This window comes from Poecilia latipinna, unplaced genomic scaffold, assembly GCF_001443285.1.
Source record: "Poecilia latipinna isolate Pla-1442-1.1 unplaced genomic scaffold, P_latipinna-1.0 Scaffold2147, whole genome shotgun sequence".
NCBI classification, from domain to species: Eukaryota; Metazoa; Chordata; class Actinopteri; order Cyprinodontiformes; family Poeciliidae; genus Poecilia; species Poecilia latipinna.
Window position 1 is genome coordinate 84,711 of NW_015114763.1, and position 12,502 is coordinate 97,212.

Below are 12,502 nucleotides of genomic sequence, written 5' to 3' on the forward strand. Positions count from 1 at the left end.
AATTGATGCTCTTGTTACATAAGCACTGTGCTACTCTGAATGGTCTAAAACAATGGGGCTACATCTGTATATCTGGAACAAAACAAGACAAGATGAACGTTTTAAAAACAACTTTAGTAAAACTATGTATCGCAAAAGGTTCACATTCCTAGATGTTTTCCTATTTTACAGTTGATACCTCAGAAAATATCTGGAAGAACATCTGGTGCTTGGGTCAGATGAGGATAAAAAAGTAACCATTTCACCCTGAACACACCATACTTTGGCAGGAGCAGGGAAAGTGAGCTGAAGTTATGAGAACATGGAGGTAAATACCTGCCAATTTTGGAAGAAAACCTTGTAATAGGTCAGAAAAACCTGAATACACTTGGAGTTTCACCCTCCATCAAGAGTAAACATACAGTTGGAGCTCATTCATGTGTTGGAGCGGCCTTGTCAAAGTCCAGGCAAAATGAAAGACTTGAAAACTGTTATTCGCTGTTGCTTTCCAGCCAATCTGTTAGAGTTTAAACTATTTTGGATAAAAATGTAATTTTACATGAATGGGCTGTGAAACCATTCATGTGTTCAGCAGATGTTTAGAAAAAATCAATGTATGAAGCTGACATATCTTTCTTCAGCTGACTGGAAACAAAACTGAAATTATAGATTTTTGGAAATAAGGAGGAATGCTCAAAAGTCAGCGCACAGCCAGAAACTAGTGATTTACATTTAATTTATTTGTTGTAAATGTGCCAGAATTAGCCAAAAGGCTTTTTTCCCTCAACAATGAGTAATTTTTTTGATGAAAACAATTAAAGGTTATACAAACAAGGTTAAAATGACTAATTTTGTCAATATAACAACTTGCAAACACTTGAACCTTTCCATATTTTGTCACATTACAATCACAAATGAACACAATTCATTGGGATTTTATGAGACTAACACAAAGTGGTATACAATTGTGATGTAGAAAGAAAATTATACATGATTCTGGAAGAATCAGGGTTGAAATCTGGGTGTAGTGATGGACTTGAACCTTCAGAGCTACATAAAGATGGTTACAAAGTCAGCCTTCTAACGCCTGAAGAACATTTTTAAGATTAAAGGACTAATTTCCCAGCAATATCTAAAGATCTTGTTTAATTTTCCTTCTCATCATGTAAAAAACTTTGAATTAAAAATGTGCAACACAAATAAAATTGCCTTGATAACAGGTTGGACTGGTTCCAGCTCTATGCAGAATAAAAGCACCGTATCCTGACATCCAAGACGCTCATTATCTAAAACTCAATTTGTGCTTCTCTAATAGTAAATAAACCTGAACTGTAATCCAGTTGCAGCGGAAAAATTAATAAGCGAAACACACCTGAGCCACATGTGTGACTTGTGCTTACTCCAACAGAACTGCGCACACTTGCAAAAATAAATCAGACGTTCGTGTTTGCAGAGTTAAATCAAAGTCAGAAGTTAAGCTTTGTATTTGCTGGCAGCGCCAATTCAAGCAAAAACAGATAAAAGAAAAGTTGTGCTGCTTTATTAAACAGCCAGATATACATCCAGCGTCTCCCCTTACAGTGAACCACACACACACACCACAGAGTATTTCCATTCATTAGCATTTATTCACCCTGCAACTGTCTCAGAGTGAGCAGCCGAGGAAACTGTAGAGGAAAAACAGCGACGGGGAGAGGGGAGAGTGCAACCACACACTTCAAAAGCACACAAGTTGTCAGTCATCTGCAGCATGTTCCAGGGAAGCAGCCTGGATCCGCCTAACCTCTAATTACCAGCAGGAAGAACAGTAACCAATCTGAGGGGAAACATCTGCTGGACCACATTGGGAAACATGAAAAAAAAAACGATCCGAGAAGAAACAAAACAGGTGTAACAAACAGCAGAACATTACTGTCTGTCCTTCCAGGTTTCTGCTGAATCTGGATGTTTCCTCTTGTGATTTTTTTCTTTATGTCTCTCCCAAGAAGCCGCGAAAATAAATACTTGGTTTTAAATCCAACATTCACATTAGGGGTGTCCAAAGTGCGGCCAGCATGAAAATCAAAAAATGATACGGCCACTTGAATGTTGGCAAACCAGATTTCTGAGAAATAAACTGTCAAAGTTTCAAAATAATTCTCAAACGCTTTCAGCCTGAAAGCGTTCGAGAATTAACAGAAATCTTTGTTCAATAACAGAAATAAAACTCAGGTGCCCTCATTGGCAAGAATTAACTCGTTTTTTTTTTTTCTTTTATGCAATGAGCCTAATGTGCAATTGTAATCATAACGCCAGAGTTCGATTACTTTTTAATTAATTTGATTTTACCAAAATCACATTCCTTGTGATTTTGGACAAACACAGCAAGGAAACAAACCTGATTCAGATTCTGAGGTTTAACAATAACCTGCATTAATCATTTCACTTCAGGTGACAAATGGTCTAAATGTGGGACAGTTCATGGTAAATATGTGAAAGAAAAATCACTTTTCTACTTCCTTTGTAAAGGAATAAATGTGTCTGATAAAGTGCGTTCAGTAGCAGAACAGAAAGTAGAGCCTCTATATAAATGCAGTCCATTTATCAAGTCAAAGCTGTTCAAATCCTGCTGATAAACTATTTTACCACCAGTTATTAAAAGAAATGGGAAAAGAGGAGGAAAACGTAACCCGTTCCCAGCTGCACATATTTATTTTTACTACAAACCGTCTCTTATTTCTCTTCAAATCTTCCCTGAGTGTGAATAAACTGCCGCGTCTCATCTCCGTGTTTAAATCAGGATAAAAAATAATTTTAGAAATGTTTAAAGGCACCTATCTGGATCAAGAAAACAACTTTAAAGACCTCATGTTCTCACAGAAACCCAGCAGAACATCTGGAACCGGGATGAAAACTGAAGATGAAAGCTATGATTTATTTCAGGGATTTTATCTTCAATCATAAAAGAGAGATAAAATAATAATAAAAACTGGGCTAAACATTCCAGTTAAGAACTTGGAACCAAAATGTGGTGAAATAATGTAACTTAAACCAGCATGCAGCTCTGAGTTCACTTCATCCTCGGCTGATTGCAAGAGAAACAAAGAGCTGTCATGTCTGTGGATTTAAAATAGAAAGAAAGACGAAGCTCAAAGGGGAACGAAAATCAATTTCCAGCTTTACAGATTCATGCTTCTTCTTTCCTGAACTCTATTTGCCACACCTTCCCTTATTTACATATCAATTAGTTCATTCATCTCTGCTGAGGTCCTGCAGGCCGCTGTGCTGAAAATACGAAATCACAAAATGCTTATTAATATTCAGACAGTGAAGGTTTAATACAGTCACACTGAGGCAAATCACAGGGAAATGAACTATCCTTCTGGAAGGGAAAATAGGACTTTTTACATAAAAACATAATGAAGATCATGTGTGCATACGTTATCGCACAAAACTCAATATCTGGTTGAGCTGAGTGATTATATTGCATTCAGGGCTAAGAGCTATGAAGTCCATTAAAATCTATTTCACAGATTTTATTCTCCTCTCCGGCTGCGGAAGAGGATTAGGGATACTGAAAAACAGACTTCTGACTTTTGATCTGAGAAGGTTAAAGTCAGATTTCTGAAAAAAAAGTCAAAATTCTGGGATTAAGGTCAGAATTAAAAAAAAAAAAAGTCAAAATTCTATAAAAGAGAAATCACCATTCTGAAAAAAGCCAAAATTTTGAAACTGTCAGAATTTTCTAAAAAAAAAGTTAAAATTCTAAGAAAAGTCAAAATTCTGAGGAAAAAAAATTCTGAATTCTAAAAAAGAAGTCATAATTTTGAGAAAAGTAAAATTCCTGAGATTAGGGTCAGAATTCTGCGAGTAGGGTCAAAATTCTTAAAAAAGAAAAAAAAAAGTCAAAATTCAGAGAAAAACAGTCAAAATTCTGGTATCAGGGTAAGAATTCTGAAAAAATTCAGAATTGCGACAAAAAACTATACAAAATCCTGCACTTATGGTCAGATTTCTGAGTTTAAGATTAAAATCTTAATTTTTTAATTTTTTTTAGTGGCCCTGATTGTCTTCCATATGCAGCTGGTATTGCTGTCAGGTATGTTTCCATTTTACTGAACACTTAACCTTATCCAGAGCAGAATAGAAATTTCTTAATTTTCATCTATCGATCACTGAATAACTCAGCATTAATCTGCATTATGTAAGATTAATGAGTTAAAATTTTCAGATTAATCGCACGCGTTGATTTTGACAGCCCTAACAGTTTTAGATAACACCTCCAGTGTCGCAGGATTTCACTATGTTGAAGGTTAATCTCCTCACAAAAGATGATCTCCTAAAACCAGATCTACTGGGAACCAGTAAGGATGAAACCTCATGTTGGTTCCCAATCTCCCAGCATTATCTGACAGGAAAAATGTCTGAGGGACTTGGATTTTAAATCAGGTTTAGTTGGTGCTGCCTTACCAGAGATTGCATCACCAGGTGTAAAATTTTCGATGAGCACCAAGGTTCCCGTAAGCTACAATTCCCACACTTATACGGATAATAAAGTTTCCAGCGCTTTAAGATAAAAAGCCTCAAAGCGGAAGAGAGGCCGGGATTAGTCAGAGTGCTGACTTGTATCCTGAAGGAAGCGAATGACAGAAATCCAAAGTGTTTGCATGTTTTCCTGTCGACAGTCCCAGATTCTCACTCACATCCAGTAAAATGTCAAACACCCGACATGTACGCATGTCAAACTGGATCAAACCAAAACGACTCGGTTTACGGTAAAAAGAAAATCACCAGAGACCATTAAAGTTTATAAAAACTCCACTGCAGTAACATTAAAACAAAGACTTATCTAGATCTGGTTTTATCATTTTATTTGAATGTATCACACCGATCACAAGCAAATCTTTAAAAGAGGAGATAAATATTTCCGTTCTGTTTCTGGCGAGGTTTCCTGTCTTGCAAAAGTATTCATAGACGTGGAAATTCTTTCTCTATTTTCATATAAGAGTCACAAACTTCAAGGCTTTTCACATGAATTGCACATGAATGATTAACACAAAGTGGTGCTTGGTGATGAATTAAAATCTGAAAACTGTGGATTTTAGTTTGATTTCCTGATTTGGTTGGATTGGGACCAAATTTGCAACATTGGTAACATTTTCAGCTGCTGCGATTCGTTTTCACGTTGCATTGAACCTAACCGTCTCACTCTTTGGTTACCTAGCAACTCACTCACTCTTTGGTTACCTAGCAACTCACTCACTCTTTGGTTACCTAGTGACAACTTGTTGAGCAACATGTGCAGCAGCAGCTTTAGGTTTCGCTTCTGTGCCTCTTAACTGGTTTGGTGGTATCTCAAATACTTAAAACAAAAAATGAATCAATAATTATTGATAAACTGATATGAAACGCCTATGTTGCGATGCGTTTTTCAGCCATAAAGCCCGGCCATTCACGTCAAGAAAATACAGATGTTATAATCCACACAGGAGGCCTCCGGTTACTTATTAAGCAACTTTTCATATCAATTAACTGACATTTAGTAGGACTATTATTAGTAATGTGAAAACCAGAAATTTATTCTTTAAGAAACATATAATTTACTTCCTGATCATAACTATGTGTTTATTTTTTTAAATACATTTATCTTCAGTAAATTGCTTAATTTCCTTGGCAGAATAATTTACCAACTCTTAAAGCTTTCTATTATTTTCTATTTGCAAATACTTAATAAATCGGCGTCTCACCTTTTATACTGACAAATAAAGCTTAAAACTGCCTGGTTACAACTGAAGCATCTCTACTTTTAGGAGTGTTTCATTCCACAGGGAACATGTTTTATTAGAAGTATAATGGAAAGCCATTGTGAGTAATTTGGCCGATACATCATGTGTTTATAATTACCTTTTAAACAGCGTTTTAACTCAGTACATAATGATTTTCCACGGCCATAAAAACTGGCTACTGAGCAAAAAAAAAAGCTTTTATGCTTAAATTGACATTTTTCTACTGGTATTTTTCTGCTCAAGCCAACAGCTTCCTGTCATATGAAGTTAAATTCAGGAACTGTAAAGTTTACACTAAGATCAATAACCTCGAGTGTCTAACAGGAGGAGAAAAAGGAAGATGTGGATCAATAAACATCCAGAAGGACAGAAAAACTACGTGTTTAAGTGGAAAGGACTGATGGATCCTTGCTCTGGAAGATGATAAAGATGATGAGAGACAGAAAGAGACAGGATTGTCTCGGCATGGAGGAGTAATCTTCCTCTGCGGTGATGAACACTTCTCACTTCAAATAAATCATCAAGACGACAGCAACTCTGGTCGATAGCAAATGAGTTCGAAAGACGTTTTTCTGTCTGCAAGTAGCTCACTTAAAGGGGAGGTATGATGCAAAATTCACATTTTAATGTTTTTGTACTTCCATTTAGGTTCCTACTGCTTCCAAAAACAGCCAAAGTGCTTAAAAAAACACTCACCTGGTCTTTGGCAATTAGTTAAGGTTTTTGGTATCTGGAAAATAACTAAATCTTACCAAGTATTTTTGTCTAGTTTCTAGTGCAAATATTTCAGTACACTTAAAGTGTACAAACTTACAACACAGGAGCTTGTTTTAAGTAAATATTTCCTTAATATTGGTGAAAAAGTACTAGTTCCACTGGCAGATTATTACACTATTATGAAGATATTTTTTCCATGATACTAGTGAAATAATCTGCAAATGAATCTAGCTTTTTTCATCAATAATAAGGAACAAGCTCATATTTCTGGCTAAAAAGTTGCTTGTAAGTTAGTTTTATCTTAGTTCAAGTATTCAAAGATATTTGACATAGAAACCAAACTAAAATTACTTAGTGAAATTTTGTTTTTGTAGTGGAACCAATTAAAACCTTTTGAAATGTAACTTCACAAATCAGCAGGCACTGTGCCGTTACCTAGCAACCTTAGAAAAGCCCAGTCCGTTACCTAGCAACCTTAGAAAAGCCCAGTCCGTTACCTAGCAACCCAAGCAGAATTCCAGCACTTTTGATCAGTCAATGTTTGCACTGTTCAATGGCTGCCGGAAAAGTCAAGTGTTTTGTTGTTGATTTACCATCCAGAAAGCACCTGATGCACTCTTAATTGTGCAGTAGGCTCTAGTATTGCTTTTCAAATATGTAAGGTTATATAATTGCGCATCTGTTTGAGGCCATTTTCATCTCAACATTGAGCCGTTGAGACGTAAAATCTTATCCAAGAATGATTTTGAGTAAAAAAATGTAATGAACATGTTTTGTATCACCTTTAGGCTTATCAGAACCTGTTCAAGAAAGCATAATAGATCACCTTTAAAGTTTTAAGTGGAAACCTGACAAACTGTCATTGTGACAAAGCCACAAAGGGTCAACCAGACATTTAACACCTTGATCAAACTATTTAAACCCTGATCAAAATACAGAAATCTTACTAGCTGAGGTCCAATAAACCAAGGCAGAGACTCCATAATTAAACTATTATGGAGCATAAACTGCCAAAAAGAAAACCAATGGAGCAAAAACACTGGCCTTCAAGGTCTTTTTCAGGCTAGTAAAGCCTTCACAGTAAAAAGTTCCCTCAAAACGAGGCCGTAAGCCTGTGAAGGCTCATTTATAGGATTTTTCTCTACACACTTTTAAAAAGAAGCCAACAAACCTTGGGATGTCCTTGATAAGACACCTGAAATGTGGAGCAACGGCATTGCTGGCAAGTCTGTAGGATAAGAAATGCAACGGTTCAATAATTACTCTTCAAGGTCTGCAGCACAAAGCTCAATCATGTCGAAACACACCTGACTAAAGGTTTTCATGTGGAAGTAATGGAAACATGCGCTCACAGCAGCTACAACTTAGAGAGGATGAATTCATCAAAACTAACACCATTTTTTAATTGGATTTCCTGTCAAATTCCTAAATTCCTAAAGCACAATCTGTGCCAATACACAACTACAAATTGTAAAGGGCCTGGTACACTCAGAGTTGGGGAGTAACTAGTTACATTTACGCTACTCAATTACATTTACTTGAGTCACTATTTTTAATAATCCTAAAAATCCTAAAAATGCATTTTTAGGATTATTTTTTACTAATTTGTGCTTTTTACTTTTACTTTAGCAATTTTATTATAAAGTAGGTATAGTTACTCTTACTTGAGCAAAATTTCTGGACTTTCTACCCACTGAATGACAAACCAATATGTTTTAACCAAAAAAAAAAAAAAATGTTGCCCAACACACACACACCTGCAGCTTTTGTTGCATTCATAAGTTTTATATTTAAAGAAACTGATTTGGAAAACATTTCTTTTTGCCTGACGTTATTTTTTGTTAGTTATATGGATTATTGTCATTTTATTCCTTAAAATACCAAAACTTCTGCTTACCTTTATATTTTGGTCCGTCTGATTATGTAATTTTAACAGCTACTCAGTATTTGAGTAGACTTTTTGCCAGATACATTTTAACTCTTCTTGGATAATTTTTAGATGCCTACTTCTTGCTTTTACTTGAGTAAATATATGTTTAAGTAGTGCCAGTCTTACTTGAGTACAATTTTTGGGTATTTTGCCTATTTCTGAGTATGCTAGTTTAAATTTTATATGCCAAGAAAAAAAAAAAAAAAGAAAAATCAGCATTTAATTTCTCAGAGTCACTTTAGATAAATGACTAGAAATTAAAGTTATCAATTAATGAGTTAATCTAAATATGATTGATCTTGTATCGACTAACAATTCATTGATAAGCGGACATTTTCTTAGAAATTGTTTTTCTCTTGTATCAAGAGGGCCGGCCATCTTTTCATAACATAAAGGGCAAGATTGTTCATACTATGCTGAATTTAAAAAAATACATCACTACAATTTAACTTTATTTTGTGTTTGTTGTATTAAATACTGACTGAACAAAAGTTGTGGTTCTCTCACATAATTAAAATTAAGACATGTTTATAAACTATAACAGAAACCTTTTACCGTGCTGAAAAGACAAAAGATTAAACTTACAGAGCTCGTTGAGAGTTCATATTTTCAAAACAGTCGCATAATCAAAAGCGGACTACATTTGGAACGTTTCACTTTCCCCCTCTGGCCGCCATCTTTGTTTTTCTACATCGTGCGCCGCTTAAAGATGAGGCGTCCTCTGCTGGATGGAGGCCGAACTACAACACTAAACCTGTTTAATCGCTTGGAATCAATTTTAAACTAATAAATTAAACCATTCATCAATAATTAATCGTAAGTTTATTCATATATTGCATCCGTATGTTTAACAGTGTTTTAGTAGGAATAAAGTTGTGGCAGCTGGTTCAACTTGATCTTATTTTAGGCACATCCACACACAGGTAGTAACTAGTTACATTTACTCATTTATTTGAGTAACCTTTGGGAAGAGATGTGCTTTTAGGATTATTTTACTTCTACTTTTACTTGAGTAATTTTGTTATGAAATATCTTTACTCTTACTTGAGTATAATTTCACTGAATAAACAACCAAAATATTAACTAAAATATTACAGGCACAGTTTTTGTTAAAATTTTAAGTTTTGTAATAAAAAAAGGAAAAATGTTTATTTTGTCTGCTCTTGTCATTTTTGTAATTATGGTATTTATGTTAATTATTTTAATTTTGTCTTCATACTATTAAAATTTCCATACAACTATGGTTTGGTCCATCTGATGCTGTAATTATTATACTAAATCATTTATGTTTTAATAATTTATTCAGTGATTGAGTTGTCTATTTACCAAGTATTTATTTTAATTTTTTGGACGGCTACTTCTTACTTCTAGTTGAGAAAAAATATGTTTAAGTTCTGCTACTTTTACTTGAGTACAATTATTTGGGTACTCTACCCATCTCTGTTTATACCACACTTCACATTTTAAAAACCACAGGCCCATTTTTTCCCACTGAGTTATGTATCTATTGATCAACCACATAAAATCCCAGTAATATAAATTTAAGTTTGTGAATCAAATCTATTAAAATAACAAAACTGAAGTTATTATCTTTGGACCAAAAGAGGAATGATCTTCAGTTATTGCAGCTGGAAAATAGAAATCAGGCCCAAAATCTGTAGTGATGAACTCGGACCTGAACTTTCGGAACCACATAAAGACAGCTACGAAGTCATTCTTCTATCACCTGAAAAACATTTTGAGAAGTAGAGGACTAATTTCTCTGCATTATAGAAACTCATCCATGCATTTGTCTTTAGTCACAATGATTACTGCAGCAGTTCTTCACAGGTCTGACTAAAACAACAATCAATCAGATCCAGAACGCTGCTGCTGGCATTCTGACTAAAACCAAGAATATAGAGAACATCATGCCAGTTCTAAAGTCCTTCCACTGAGAGAGTAAACCTTTAAATACTATTAGTTTATAAATCATTGAATGGTTTAGTACCACAATACATTAAAGATCTGCTGTTGCTGCATAAACCTTCCAGACCTCTCAAGTATTCTGGTTCTGGTTCTGCTCTGCAGCCCCAGAACCAGAACCAAATCAGGAGAAGCAGCATTCAGCTTCTATGCACCACAAATCTGGAACAAACTTCCAGAAAACTGTAAAACAGCTGAAACACTGAGTTCCTTTAAATCTAGACTAAAATCCCATCTGGTTAGAGTTGAATTTGATTAGTAGGTGAGACATTGATAAATTTATTTGATGTGTATTGATTATTTTATGATGGTACATAACAAAATGTAATGCTTGTTATTGGTTTCACAATTGGTGAGTGCATAATATTTTTATGACTTTTGTTCTGGTTTTATGATATAAAGCGCTTTGAACTATCTTGTTCTTGAAATGTGCAATATAAATATATTTGATTGTTTGATTGCTTTTGTTCCATCACTAACTAAAACAGGACAATCAGATTACCTTCTTGAAATATTCATTCAGTTAATCATCTTTCAGGTTTTCCCTAAAGCTGATTTTCCTGTTGTTCCTGCTCTTAAACACACCTTGATGCTGCGTTTATCCAGCGTCGGCTGAAGGTAAAGCTGATTGGCTGCAGCCTCTCTGCTCTGACACGTGATGTACAGGTAAGAGCTCAAACCTGTTTCTGTTTTCAGGAAATGAATCTCAGAATCACTGTGACTGAGAGCAGAAATGGAGCAGAATCAGCTGGACCGAGAAACTTTCTCCTGTTTGATCTGTCTGGATCTACTGAAGGATCCAGTCACTACTTCCTGTGGACACAGCTACTGCATGAACTGTATTACAAAGCACTGGGATGAAGAGGATCATAAGAGGATCCACAGCTGCCCTCAGTGCAGGGAGACATTCATACCAAGGCCTATTTTGAAGAAAAACACCATCCTAGCAGCTTTAGTGGAGCAGCTGAAGAAGACTGGACTCCAAGCTGCTCCTGCTGACCTCCACTATGCTGGACCTGAAGATGTGGCCTGTGATTCCTGCACTGGAAGAAAACTGAAAGCCATCAAGTCCTGTTTAGTCTGTCTGGCCTCTTTCTGTGAGAAACACCTTCAGCCTCATTATGATGTGGCTCCATTAAGGAAACACAAGCTGGTGGAGCCGTCCAAGAACCTCCAGAAGAACATCTGCTCTCGTCATGACGACGTGATGAAGATGTTCTGCCGCACTGATCAGAAATGTATATGTTATCTCTGCTCTGTGGATGAACATAAAGGCCACAACACAGTGTCAGCTGCAGCAGAAAGAGCTGAGAGGCAGAGAGAGCTGGAGGAGAGACGAGGAAACATCCAGCAGAGAATCCAGGACAGAGAGGAAGATGTGAAGCTGCTTCAGCAGGAGGTGGAGGCCATCAATCGCTCTGCTGATAAAACAGTGGAGGACAGTGAGAAGATCTTCACCAAGCTGATCCATCTCCTCCAGAAAAGAAGCTCTGAGGTGAAGCAGCAGATCAGATCCCAGCAGGAAACTGAAGTGAGTCGAGTCAAAGATGTTCAGGAGAAGCTGGAGCAGGAGATCACTGAGCTGAAGAGGAAAGACGCTGAGCTGGAGCAGCTCTCACACACAGAGGATCACAACCAGTTTCTCCTCAACTACCCCTTACTGCCAGCACCCAGGGAGTCGACACACTCATCCAGCATCAACATCCGTCCTCTGAGGCACTTTGAGGACGTGACAGCAGCTGTGTCAGAGCTCAGAGACAAACTACAGGACGTCCTGAGAGACTCATGGACAGACATCTCACTGATAGTCACTGAGGTGGATGTTCTACTGTCAGAACCAGAACCAAAGAGCAGAGCTGGATTCTTAAGATATTCATGTGAAATCACTCTGGATCCAAACATAGTAAACACATGGCTGGTACTATCAGAGGAAAACAGGAAGGTGACATGGATGAATCAGGATCAGTTTTATTCTAGTCACCCAGACAGATTCACTGGATGGTCTCAGGTTCTGAGTAGAGAGAGTCTGACTGGACGTTGTTACTGGGAGGTGGAGTGGAGAGGGAGAGTTTATGTATCAGTTGCATACAAGAGTATCAGCAGAGCAGGAAGTGGGTATGAATGTTTTTTTGGATATAATGATAAA

The 12,502-nt window shown here is 36.4% G+C and overlaps 1 protein-coding gene across 1 annotated transcript in view; it reads left to right on the forward strand.

Moving 5' to 3' along the window:
• The first annotated feature begins 11,031 nt into the window (after window positions 1-11,031).
• The window catches only part of LOC106936449 (tripartite motif-containing protein 16-like), a 5,244-nt gene continuing 3,773 nt past the window's right edge, over window positions 11,032-12,502 (forward strand). Inside the window, exon 1 of the mRNA XM_015017465.1 lies at window positions 11,032-12,477. Within this exon, the coding sequence (XP_014872951.1) occupies window positions 11,090-12,477 (1,388 nt within the window). The 5' untranslated portion in view covers window positions 11,032-11,089. The remainder of the gene's footprint in view (window positions 12,478-12,502) is intronic.